Genomic DNA, 13,476 nt, shown 5'->3' with positions numbered 1-13,476 from the left:
TTTAACCCTGAGGAAAACCAGTGATAATTGAGTTCGTTCAGATTCAGTTGAGACATACAAATGCCTTTTCCAAAAACAAAAACCCCTCAGAATTAACTTTAAATGAACCATTTAAAATGCTTTGTACCTGGATTGACCCCCAATTAACATCAAAGTTTCCAGGGCTTGACATTTGGTTCTTAGTCAAGGTTTTATTCTCACCTATTGACAACCACTTCATGAATCCATCATCACATCTGATCAGTACTAGAGCCAGATCAAAGTAAATGTGATAATTCCTGACAACTGAATGAAATTTAACTGGGTGTAGCCTGGAGCTAACAGCCAACTAATCCCTTCATATGTAGCAGTAGGATGTTGACACTCCTACTGTAGAGGGTGCCATAGGGGTGGAGATAATCTCACATTGTATGGAGGCAAATTACTGTAAGCAGCTATGGAATGTTAGTTTTGCAAACACTGTAATACATAAATGTATTGATTGCACATGATTGTTACATTGTGGAGTACCTGGGTGATGTGTACACCTGGCTTGCACCTGGGCCCTTTCTTACATTAAGCTGCTGGGAAGTTTAAATCGCTTAGCTCTTAAAGTTTGCTTAGTAGATGATCAGAAACCATGAATTGCATAATTTTCAAAAGCCGTGAAAATACAAAGTAGTGCCTCAACAACTTTTTAACGATAGATGCAATTATTTGAACCAACTACCTCCGGATTAGCAAGCTGGTACTCTACCAACTGAGTACCAACTACCTCCAGATTAGCAAGCTGGTACTCTACCAACTGAGTACCAACTACCTCCGGATTAGCAAGCTGGTACTCTACCAACTGAGGTATCTTAAGTGACAAACAGTGTGCCATGGCCAATTCCTCTTTTTGTGCAAAGTTACGTATCTTACTATAGTAACAACATTTATCCATTTATCCAATCACTGCAATCTAAAAAGTGTACACCCAAAGTTTTCCGAACCCAATAAACCAAAGACTTAGTCCTTTTTTTTGCAATGCTTCCATTGGTTTTGTACGCATGTGAAGCAAAGACATTATCTGTTGATTTAACCGGATTCCCTGATGTTAAAGTCTTCACTTTCAACGAGTAGACACGCTCAATGACTTCTTAAATGTACGATCCATCCCTCCATGATACAGATACACATCATTAAACACACTGACTTCTAAATTGTACTTTCTCTACCTCTAGAGTCATTAATAACCAATCTCTAGTTTTGATTTATTCAAGTCAAAGCTCTAAAGAGAACGTTGGTGATATGTGTTTGCTTGTTCCTCACAGATGAATGTAACCATAGCGATGGTATTTTCATTTTGAAAGTTAATTGGGCAATTGACGTCGTCCCATCATCGATCAAAAGTAACTCATCCCGAAAAATTTGTAACTTATCCAGGGTGTGATTTACTGAATCATTATATTCCGTCTTGGATGGTACACCATGCATGAAAATGTCACGTTAACCCCTCAGTTTTATGTCTGACTGTGTTTGTACTTTTTGAAGTTTATCTTCAAGAGATCATATCACTCCTGCTCTTGCTACATCTTTTATCATCATCAGTATTATTCTTTTTGCTTTATATCTGTCTGGTATTGACCAATGACCAAGGAATCTTCAAAGATGCCTTGTACTGTAAAACCATTAAAATACTTGTAAAGAGAAGGTTTTGCTGTAAAACCATTAAGATACTTGTTAAGAGAAGGTTTTGCTGTAAAACCATTAAGATACTTGTTAAGAGAAGGTTTTGCTGTAAAACCATTGAGATACTTGTTAAGAGAAGGTTTTGCTGTAAAACCATTAAGATACTTGTTAAGAGAAGGTTTTGACTCCAGCGATACAGCAGAGGAAGAGTTTCACAAAATCTAGTTTTGGTTTGCGTGATTACTCAGCTGAGTGGTCCAGCACACATAACTTGGGTTCAGGTGACTGAGTCATCAGAGTATGGGTTGAATCCTGGTCATGCCAGTCCTTCTCCTCGATCACCTAAGAGTAAAAAGATAAGGCTAGAAAGAGATTGGATAGATACATTGGAATTAATTTATTTATTTCCAACTCTGTGTATTTTATATTTTCTCTTTATTCAGGATTAGAGCTTCTAGAAGGACCAGATGACATCTTGGCTTATAACGGAGATACCATCTTTTTTACATGTGACTTTGATTCCGTACCTCCACCACAAATAAGGTAAGAACCCAGGCATCTCAATACAACTTGAAGTTACAAGTAAATGATTAGAAGATGTTGGAGGCACTCTAATCAGCATGCAAGACACTTGTACGGTTCTCACATCTTGGGGCATTCTAAACCTAATTTCTTTCAGGTTTAGTGGAATTTAACATTTGAATATCGGTTTATCTTCCTCATTAGTTGGTTGAAGAACGGGCTGGTGTTGGACTTGACTGAGGAGAGAGTTTCAGCTCGCTATACTCTCTTCCCTAGTGGGGGTCTTGAGATACGAGAGGTTCGTTCATCGGATAGTGGGACTTATCGTTGTCAAGGAACCAATCGTCTCTTCTCAACACGAATATCTAGCAACAATGCTCTCCTAACGATCAATCCAGGTAAGATCATTTAAATGGACAATTCACAATATGGCGCCCTCTAAAGGTCACCCAGGGAAGGCACTTTTTTGCACTGATCATGACACAATTTAAGTTGTGATTCGTCTCCTGCTGTATGACCCAAGAAAAAATTGCATTCCGTTAGACAACCTGAGAGAGTATACCACTTTGCCTCATCAGTTAGTAAATTATCTGCCTGGAGTGTTGTGGGTCTTGGGCTCAAATCTCAAGCTTGATTATTCTCTGATCCAATGTCTCCTGTATTACCCTGATTGTTAAAGGTTGTTTATGTTTAGAAAGCAGCAAGGTTGTATCTTTTTTTGCTTACAACACAATGTGGTATTCTTGTGAGGATCAGGGGAATGTTTTTCACATTCATATCAACTATTTTAAGATTCAAGTTGAAACTAAAGCTGAAATCTTACCTTCTGAAAGCTCTTATCTTTGGAGAGAGTGTATTTTGTCCTTTATAAAATAAATTGATTCATTATGTTAAAATGTGTATTCTTGTTTCTCCAGGTGCAAATCCTGATTTTCAGTTTATAAAGATTCCTAATCAGGAGATACAAGCACCAGTTGGGGAGACCATCGTTATTGAAGTAGCGACTGATTCACCGGCAACATTCACTTGGTTCAAGGATGATGAAGAAATATTCATGTGAGTTGTCTGTGTCCCCCCCCCCCTCCCTCGCTCTGCCCTTGGTTGCTACCTCGATGTTACTCTAAACCTTGTTCTTACTTTGTTAGTGGTTATGAACAGTCCTTTCTTTACCTTAGCTGTTTCTAAATGAAATCACACATTCTGTTTGCAAACCATCATTTCCAAGACTGTCAGCTGCACTCCTCTGCACTCTTTAACCTTGTCCAAAGGCATTCAAAGGCATTTCTTGAAATTTAAATTCCAAAAATTAAAAACAAAAAAAAATTGGCGTCTACAGCTACGGCTACAGCTATTGCTAAGGGTGTTGCTAAGGATGCCTATACCTCAACGCATGCAGAAATCTAGCCAGAGCCCTACAGTAGCTGTAGCCGCTAAATTAGGCATGGCCCTAGAGTCCATCCTAGCTCACATCTTGTTCCTCCCTATATTCTTAACAATATCTACATCTTCTCTTGCCTCCACAGCGTTGGAACTGATGAGCATTACTCCTTAGTTGGTCAAGGTAGTCTTAGAATTAAGCAAGTTGGTGAGATTGATACTGGATTGTACCGTGTGATTGCAACATCACAAAGTGATAGTGATGCTGAGATAACTCACATTGTCAAAGTGACCGCATTAGGTAAGTAGTGATCATTGTGGATCCAGGAATCTGTCATTTGTTGTGACACTAAGAAAAATGGTGATAGTAACAAAACCTTTGAAAAAGTTCAAATCCTGCTCTCTTTACTTTGACTTTGTTCAACCCAAAATTATTCACCCAGTCAGAAAATATGGTATACAGTTTTCAAAGAGCGGGAAACCAGTAACACATAATTCATTTGACAGGGTAGTTTAGCTGGTAACCTTATTTTGGTGATCTTAATTTTTGATGTGTTTGCCACCTTTTTGGAATTATCTTGTTCACTTTAATTCTTTTTGCAAGCTAAGGTTACATGGTCTATACTTTTTAACCTTTAAAAGAAAGACAATAAATTTAGAGTTAATTCTTTCCACTTTTTCAGTTCCTTTGAAATTCAACATCAGGCCCAGGAACACCTACGTCAACGTTGGCAATGATGTCACCCTAGAATGTAATGTGTATGGTATCCCGGGTCCTACTATTGAGTGGTATTACGAAGGTGAAGCAATAGAACCTGGTGATATCTTTGAGGTGTCACCAACGGGGAGCCTGACTATTAAGCAGGCTATAGGGGAAGATTCTGGTATCTACCAGTGTGTGGCTGACAATACAATAGAGAACCTACAAGCGTTGGCACAACTCATTGTGGTGGAAAAAGGTATACTATTTCTTGTCATTTTTTCTCTCAATATTTTGTATACAACAATGTTTTCTTCCTAAGATTTTTGAGGATTTTAGTTAAAGTTTAATTTATATCCCCCTTAGAAAGGGTTTTATCCTGAATGCTTTTAAAGAGAAGTTCTGTTCGAGTAATAAAAAGGAAACTCAGAAAACATTCCTCATTACTCATTACTTTCCCTTTTGCACTAGATGAATTGCCCAAATAATTCTCACAAATATTTGGTTGACCTGTTCACACTTGACTCTGAGAAATTCCTGGGGTATACCCATTTCTAGTGAGAAACTACCCCTGCTTGGGAGTTGGGTTAGAGAGTAAACCCAAGGGTCAGCATTCTGAGTGCTCATTCTTCATTTAGCAGAGTTGTATCAAGTGTGAATGTACATAAAGTTGAACCTATGAATTACCCAGGGTTTAATTTACTGGAAGTTTTGTTCTGTAGTGTGAAAAGGGTCTGTTTAACAAAGGTTGCCCAAACATTTTCAGTGAAAAAGAAAGCATGAATACAATAATGCAGTGTTTTTATATTGATGGCAGTCCAATAAATGACCTTACTCAAATCTAAGACACATTACAAGATGATATACAAGATTACCAATGCTCAACAATGTATTACATTGATATATGTATTAATCTTATAATGTGTTCAGAGTACTTTGTTTGCTTTTACAATGCTTTGTGTATAAAGATGTTCTACCCTTTGTTCAATGGATTTAATTTGATACTATTTGCACTTGATGGTTTTATTTTTGCTTTTCCTGTGGTACAATTACTTGATTCTTTTTGTGAATGTTGTATTTATGATGAATGTTTGTTTGTAAACAGCATGAACACTTGTAAGTATAATAGTCATTTGTTTTATTAATTTCCAGTGTTTCTTTAACTTGACTTCAGTATATAAATCCGTTGTTCTATTCCTTGTTTTCACATTTACTACCCGTACCTAACACTTGAAATTGGTTGACCTTTAAAAAACAGACAGCTGTGGCGTTTTAATCCACTCTCTTGGATATCATTTATCCCGTTGTTATGGAAACACTATCACGCAATTTGTTTCCAAAGCCTAGCAGTAAAAAAAAAGCAAGAAATGTAGAGTGAGTTTGAGAGAACATTAAACATGTTTTGACACTTTGAATACCCTAAGGTGACCGATTCCCAGTGATGATCAAGGGAGCGTTGAGATGCAGAGGACCTTACGGAGCTTAGTGAGACAGCGCAAGCTTTTACTCTAATGACTGTTATTGCAAAACTCTGCTGTTAAGGTTTTTCACACGTCGACATCATTCAAGGTTTAGACTACTGCAAATGAGCCAGTTATAACATCTTGACCTCAAATGTCTCGGAAAAACAGGCTCAAAATCAAATGGAAATCTCTTCGGTTGGAGAAACCCAAAAAATAAAGGACAACAAATACATCAAAGTCCTAATAAGGACCATCCTGTTTTGGGGAAAACTTGTTCCTTCTTGCTTTGAGTAGCTTTCAACATGTTTCAAGTCTCTATATAAATACATGATACTTATCTGTATCAAAGAGGGTAAAAAGAAAGAAAGAGGGAACAAAAACACTTAAGATTGTTTTTCTTGAGGGTTTATTTTGATCCTCATCTTTTATACCTATCTTAACCGCTATCAATATCGGTAGTAGTTGAGCAAAGTATCCCTGCTTAATCATCCAGAGATAACTGCTAAACTCCAAATGCCAACAACTCGTATGATGAATATTATCTGCAAAGTCTCTCCTGTTTATTCGAAACAAACTCCATCAGCGTGCAAAGGAACGACGGGTATGATGACTTCCAAATGGAAATTTTGACATTTCAGATGGGCAGGTAATCCGGATGTTGGCCAGAGATGGCATAGCAAGTTTTGACGTTGAATTTGATAAAGAGATGGATGTCTTCGTGTAGAAGCCACTCAGCAGATTGAATTGTTCATTTGTCGACCGATCCGGGCCTGAATATTGAATATGAATTAAATGGGCACCAGACCTCTGAAATGTCTCTATTTAATGCATGGTTAGCTGTGCCTGACGTTTCTCATTGCAAATTCAGTTTGGCAAATGGAAACATTTTGGTTAGTATTAGAGTCAGATGGCTCTAATTTGTAGGCACTAAACTGAATACAGTAAAAGGGTATCTATTAATACTGTATATGCGCGTCCACAGTTGTATTTGAGTTCCATCTGCAAATTAAAAGCACCTGCAATTTTCTTCTTCTAGAAAATCATGAAGATGTATTTAAATGTTATAGCGTGTACAGAAAAACGACAAAATGTTTTATTCAAATTGCTTCAGAATAGGCTATTTTGAAGTAGCTTCAAAGCTGTTTACAAGAAATTGTAGTTTCATACACAAATATTTGCTTTTTACATCACCGTCAACTTTTTTTTGCTTTTAATCAAGTTGATCTTAAACTAAAGGCATTGTTAAAGGATTCTTGGCGTTTGGAATGGTATAAAGAAACAGCAAATGACAAAATAATTGATAAATCTATCGATACTGAAGGGTCATCCAAAGGGATAATCTAAAAGAAAAAACCAGCCTTGACTGACTTAACTGTGTAGACAACCAGTTATATTGTATTGAAACCTATCCTGGTAACTAGTCACTGAAGCGTAGCCGTAATTAGAAGCCACAGTGGCAGTGGCGATTGGATGATTTCAGGGGTCATATAACGGTAATCGAATTTAACACCAAACGCAGAATTATCAATCAACGATGTCCCAGCTACCCACCCTACATCTTAGCTTCTACTCATTCATACTGCATTTTCTCATCGTGTCCCGTAGTGGCATGAACTGAATTTCTTTAACTGGTCTTAAAAAAACAAGATTTTCTGCTCGTCATCTCTATCAAGTTGATCCCGGCACTCTAGTCCTGTCCTGTTTACCCAAGTTCACCTTCCCAGAAAGATTGAACGTTAATTGGATGAGGGCAGAAATATTCATCGGTAGGAAACTTGACTAAACCCCCAGGCAGGTGTTTGTGAATCTACGATTTGATTCCCCCCAGTGCACTAAGTCTACCCAGGGGGTATCTTTGCTTAAAACTCAATGATTGGTAGATGCCTCATCCAGCACTGGAGGAACCTCTAGGCAGCCATCTTGAATTCACACCTTGAAGGGGTTCGTTGGAATCGTCATTTCTTCATCATGAAAACTAGTAGGGAAATAGAGGATTGAGGAATTCCTTAACCTGATCCTGCTTGGGGGAATAATCAGTTGTACTACGGCCTGATCAGCACCTTGTACTGCGGCCTGATCAGCACCTTAAACACATGTTTTTACCCGTTGGATTGACGCTCTGACCAATATCTGTTGGCTGGCTAACCTGCTGTAGGGTTTGGATATAACAGCCTGCTTCAGTGTATTGAAGGCAATAGATAAAGTGTAGTCTGAGAGGCAAATGAAAGCTGGATTTTCCCTCGTTGTGTTTATCTGGTTCTGCTTCACTTCAATTCTGTGTCTCATTTATTGACTTAAGTTAGTCAGGTACGACTGACGAAAGCACATCTTGAGAATGAGTGGCTTGGGTTTTGTTTGACTCTCAAGTTAATGCTGCCCTCAACTGTCCAGAGATATGGGAAGTTTTGTTCCAGATAATACTGAAAAGCATGTGTACCTATAGATGCATATAATTGTATTTTTATTTTTTATTTTTTATCAACTTGACAAGAAATGTGAAAAATGTCCTGAAACTTTTTAACAGTCGTTTTCTATCCGAGACAAAACAATCCAAAAGTTTTTCTGAAAACTTTCTTCTTCTTAATTGTAGCCAAAGAAATTTGGAGTCATTAAAAATAGAGGATGTCTTTCATCAGTCTATATTAAATTGCACTATTTTCATCAGTCGAAGGAAGTGCAGGAAATTGGCTGTGAAAGACGGAGGAACGTTGGTCAATACTTACGCAAATAAAGAGGCTCTACCCACTTGATATCAGATGTCAAGCATGTTACATGTACATCCATTGACTTATTGTGTGGGATGTAACAGGACTCTATAAGTTAATGAACCATTTAGCCGCCCCATTGTCTGATGAAATAATGGTTTGAATATGGAGTTATAGGACGGCAGGCTTGATCCTATTTTCACTACATGGTTTATTCAATGCTTTAATTGATGTACTTAATGGGCCTTAACGGCTTTGGAGCAATTTGGAATTCAGTCACTGGATCAAAGAGAGACTATTGTACAAAAAGGAAAATTGGAATGTGGGAGGATGGGAGGCATATTAAAGGCACTGCATGTTGGAAGAAGGAATGATCATTGGTGTTTGTGGGCAGCTTCTAGACAGATGGAATAAGATGGATCCAAGGTCCCTGATTAGGAATTCCAACCACTATTCTTACCCCCCCCCCCCCCAACAAAAAAAAAAAAAATAAATTCTTTGAAAAGAGCAATGTTTTGATTTGAAACTCAAAACCTTTGAATCTAAATATATAGTGCAGTTCAGACTCAATACTTGTACTTGCACTATTTTGGACATGATGTTGGACTTTATACTGAACTTACTCCATTACATTTCTCTCATTCAATACATTGATCATGTTTAATCTCACTCCTTCGTTTCATTTCTTTTTATATTGAGTTTCATTTTGTTATTCTATACATGTTTTTTGTATTATTATTTGTGGATGTATGAAATTGCATGAATGTACCTGTTACAGCCATCTTAATTGTATGTAACCTTTGTGTTAATTTATGCTTGTTATGATTTCAATTTTAATTTGTTGTTAAGTTCTTACCTTATTACCATTGTTTGCATGATTTTCAGTATGTATTTGACTTCATTGCAAGCAGCATGTTTTCATGTAACTGCATGGCCATATTTTAGTTTGGTTTCTTTTTTTTGTTTTGTTCCTTTTCCCACCTTGTCTGCTGGATGTGCACACCACTAGGCATTGTAATTCCTACACGTCTACCTGTGACGTCAGCAGTGATTACAGCTGTCCCTCTACCTCAAATAACCACTACCTCTCCCCCTGCTCGACCAGACTTAGGACCCGTTCCAAGTGAACCTAGGTCCCTGAAAGCATCTGATGTAAAGGCAAGATCTTTCTCACTATCATGGCTGGAGCCATTGCAGATGAATGGAAACTTAAACAACTACAGGATTTATCTCAAATGGGATGGAAAGTAAGCAAACTTCCTTCTCCTTAAACTATTGGAGACTTTCAAATTGTAGTCATTTTTGTGCAATTAAAATCAATCTGTTTCAGACTTGTTCAAAAAAGAATTTGGTTTTGAAACAATGTTAAGATTTTGCCATGGTATAGAGATATATTTTTGTAGCTCTTTGTATTTAATCTTATTTGTCATGTTGCTTGGCAGAAGCTCAAAATCCCTTTAAAAAAAGTTTTGTTTTGTAATTTATAAAATTACAAAATTGAATAAACAAAAGTGTTTGCATCTTCATAAATTCCAAACATTGGAGATTTGACACAGTTAGGTTTCAAAACAGATTGAAAGAAATTCTAATTTGATTTTTTTGTTTTTGTGGGTATTTCGCTTCACAAATCTTTTAAAAGTCAAATAATCAAAGCCAGATTTATGAGAGCTCAGTGTTTTGTAGTAATTATGATCTAGTACTTGAACTAGTGTTAAGTTATTGAAGTATGATTTTAAATATTTAAGTAATAATAAACTACCTGACAATTTTGTATGAATTGACTTTTATGAACAAAGAAAATTTGACTGGATTGGAACCTGTATCTTCAGATTGATATTGGTGTGTTCTAACAGCTATGATATCTAGCCCTATGTTGGCAGTCTTTAATTCTATATCACCCACATACATGCAGGAAGACCATCTCAAACCTGATGCTTCACGGAGGCAAAGGCGATTAATTGCCTCCATGCCCCTGGTCATTGCCTTGGTGCCCTTGCCCTTTCAATAAAAACATACAGGCCTGTCATAACTATAGGGCTACATAGCTCGGTTGGTAGAGTGCTGGAACATAAATCCAGAGGTTGTAGGCTCACATAGAATTGATTTCAAATTTTAAAATTTCAGCTTGAAAATTGAGTCTGCTTATGACCTGAGAGCATTCTTGAGTGACTTGGCACCAGAGACGAGATACGAAGTTACTGTCTTCGCTGTTAATGAAAATGGAGATGGAGTGGAATCAGAAACTCTGGTTGTGGAAACGCTGCCTCCAGGTTTGTAGAGTTATTCAAATTATTGGGAATGATTGGTCAACACTTTGATTAACAGGTGTGAATAACAAATTAGATTATCAAATAGAGCATCAATAACCAATAAGATTACCAAATAGATTATCAATAACCTGTAAGATTATCAAATAGATTATCAATAATAGGTTATCAATAAGCCATAAGATTATCAAATAGATTATCAATAATAGGTCATCAAAAACCCATAATATTATCAAATAGTGTATCAATGTATATTTGGCTACTTTCTAAATGTTGCAATACCTAACCTCATAACTGTGTACCAACTTTCCCTGATTCTGCAGAAAGTTCCCAAAAATTAACCAATCTTTCGTCCACGTACTGTTGAACAAATTTGAAAGTCTCCCCGAGTATGGAAACTGTTTCCTTGTTGTGTCAAGACCTTTGTTAACACCAGAGTGTGAGTCCTAGGCAAAACTAGACTGCTCTGTCATGACATTCCACATAATACACAGCAACATTCTTGCCAATCTAACAAAGTTTCATCTACTCCTGGTGTGCATTAGGTGACTATCTTGGTCCACCAGTCAACGTTCAGGCCAGAGCAGGACAGGGTAGTTGTACATCTCTACTCATATCATGGGAACCCCCACAAGATGGTGAAGGACAGAATTACGTTGTCTACTACGCTGACCTTAGCGTAGGTGTTGCCCAAGAACTACAACTGTACACAGAGGAAGAGTTCTATATGATCACTGACCTGAAACCTTATACTAGATATGGTCTGCGAGTACTTGCTAATAATGAGAATGGGCCTGGGGCCTCATCGGGGAACTTGGAAGCACGGACATCACAATGTAGTAAGTAGTGAACGTCAAGCGACTTTCAAAGTGAATTTAATGGAAAGGAGTCTTCTTATTATTTGATGTTAGAAGAACCAAGGCAAAGTTTACTAGAATCCTTCACCGTATATATATATCACCTAGATGTCTTGAGTGAAGGAGTTGTGTACTACCAGATTTATATCAGAACTGTAAAGCCCGGTTCATACTTCATGCGAATGCGAAGCGAATTTGACGTGAATTTGACGTCACAACCCTCCTTTCGCAGCGATATTCGCAAGTGAGTTGAGCAAATTGAACTGCTGCAAATGTTTTGTTGCGAATTTGTGACGACAACATTTGTATCATATTGGCATTCGCAGGAAGTTTGATCGAGCTTAAGAGAGATTTCATGTGAACAGTGTTGCTGCAAACCATCCTAGAATTATATGAAACCCTCACTCAGGTGTCCTTATCCTTACAAACTTCATTTTGTGTTTTTATTTTTACTTCCTCCCCCCTTCACCCTGACCATTGTCTTACCTTACATATCATCCAGAGCCCTATGGTTTCCCAGCTAACATCACAGTAGAGGCAGATTCAGCATCAGCTATCAGGGTCATATGGAACCAACCAATCTTCACGGAACGCAATGGTCTGATCACTGGCTACAAACTCAAATACAGAACAGTTGATAACGGCAAGCGAACGCATACACTCATTATAGATGGTGATGTTAGATCCTATACAATACAAGGTAAGTGTTTGTCAAGTAAGGTTTATTTAGAGGTTTTGTTGTTGTGATAAACCAAGTCATGTAGTTCTTGCTCTGGATGCAACCAAAATCTGAATACTAAGATTTCTTTATTCTTGCTACGGATGCAGAAGCTGCAACGAAAACATGAAGAAAACTTTGATTTTTTTTCTTTTCTTTTTTCGGGGGGTGGGGGGGGGGGATACCCTTGTTTGATTTTACTCAGATCTTTTCAAACAGAGCTAAATAAAGTATAAAGAAAAAAAGATTTTTTTGGGGGGGTCTATTGGTCAAGGCTTGCTCTAGAATGCAGGGGTCGTGGGTTTGAATCCAACCTTAGAAGTATGCATGTGAATTTATTTTCCTGCATGGTTCGAAGTGCACTGAACCAAAAATAATAAATTGGTAACTGATTTCTCATTTTTTTTTTTTTTTTTTCCTTCTTGATAGATTTAGAGAAGGAGACTGCATATGAAATACGGATGGCTGCTAGCAACGCTAATGGCACTGGACCATTCTCAGACTGGTTGCAAATAGCAACATTCAAAGAGGATAAAAATGGTACATTATTCAATATTTCTCCTCCTTTTATTTTTAATGTATTCAGGGGATTATTTTTTTCTGTGTGGTTCACATGTAATCCAATTGTCTAGATCTTTTTCAGAGGAATGTCTGTAAAAAAAAAAAAAACTTTTATTATGTTAAAACTGGTTTTCATACACTACAGCTATCCCAGTAGCTAGATCATGGCGCTTTTCAACATTATTATCCCTGTTCATCGGGGAAACTTAGACCACTCCTCAAACTTTCTGAACTCCTTGGGGAGCATACAACCTCAAGCGCTTATTTCCTTCATAATACCATTGTCGCCCTCGCCTGTTCCCATTTAAACATCTGGGTTAAGAGAAGCAATTATGATTAAGTGTCTTGATACAAGTTTCACAACCAATACTCTGATGCCTAGGCATCATAACTTAAGTCGGATGTCTTAGACCACTCAGTCACGACTCGTTTAGTCCATCAGAGCTTGAGTTGGATACACTTGACCACTCGTCCACGACCAAATATTAATGACTTGTTAACTTGGGGTTTAATGGTCCTTTTCACATGAGATGGGCTGTCACTATCTATTTTAAAAAGAAAGAATCAATCAATTGATTGTGATGTACAGTTTTTGTTGAAATCCCTTGCATTCCTTCTGGAAAAGATGCATTTTCATTTATTCCCCCAAAACAGCT

The 13,476-nt window shown here is 37.5% G+C and overlaps 1 protein-coding gene across 14 annotated transcripts in view; it reads left to right on the top strand.

Annotated features, from left to right (window-relative positions):
• The window catches only part of LOC139937838 (uncharacterized), a 93,873-nt gene that overhangs the window by 47,902 nt on the left and 32,495 nt on the right, over positions 1-13,476 (top strand). For 13 of the 14 annotated variants that reach the window (XM_071933173.1, XM_071933164.1, XM_071933176.1 and 10 more), the window contains exons 3-12: positions 2,094-2,193; positions 2,377-2,570; positions 3,090-3,228; positions 3,696-3,850; positions 4,233-4,508; positions 9,427-9,664; positions 10,542-10,687; positions 11,230-11,523; positions 12,044-12,241; positions 12,689-12,799. In XM_071933173.1, coding sequence (XP_071789274.1) covers positions 2,094-2,193; positions 2,377-2,570; positions 3,090-3,228; positions 3,696-3,850; positions 4,233-4,508; positions 9,427-9,664; positions 10,542-10,687; positions 11,230-11,523; positions 12,044-12,241; positions 12,689-12,799 — 1,851 coding nt within the window. The remainder of the gene's footprint in view (positions 1-2,093; positions 2,194-2,376; positions 2,571-3,089; positions 3,229-3,695; positions 3,851-4,232; positions 4,509-9,426; positions 9,665-10,541; positions 10,688-11,229; positions 11,524-12,043; positions 12,242-12,688; positions 12,800-13,476) is intronic. The other variant, XM_071933167.1, reaches the window with a different exon arrangement.

Source organism: Asterias amurensis, chromosome 5 (assembly GCF_032118995.1).
Source record: "Asterias amurensis chromosome 5, ASM3211899v1".
Taxonomy (NCBI): Eukaryota; Metazoa; Echinodermata; class Asteroidea; order Forcipulatida; family Asteriidae; genus Asterias; species Asterias amurensis.
The sequence above is the reverse complement of the archived record's forward strand: the minus strand, read 5'-3'. Positions and strand labels throughout refer to the sequence as shown.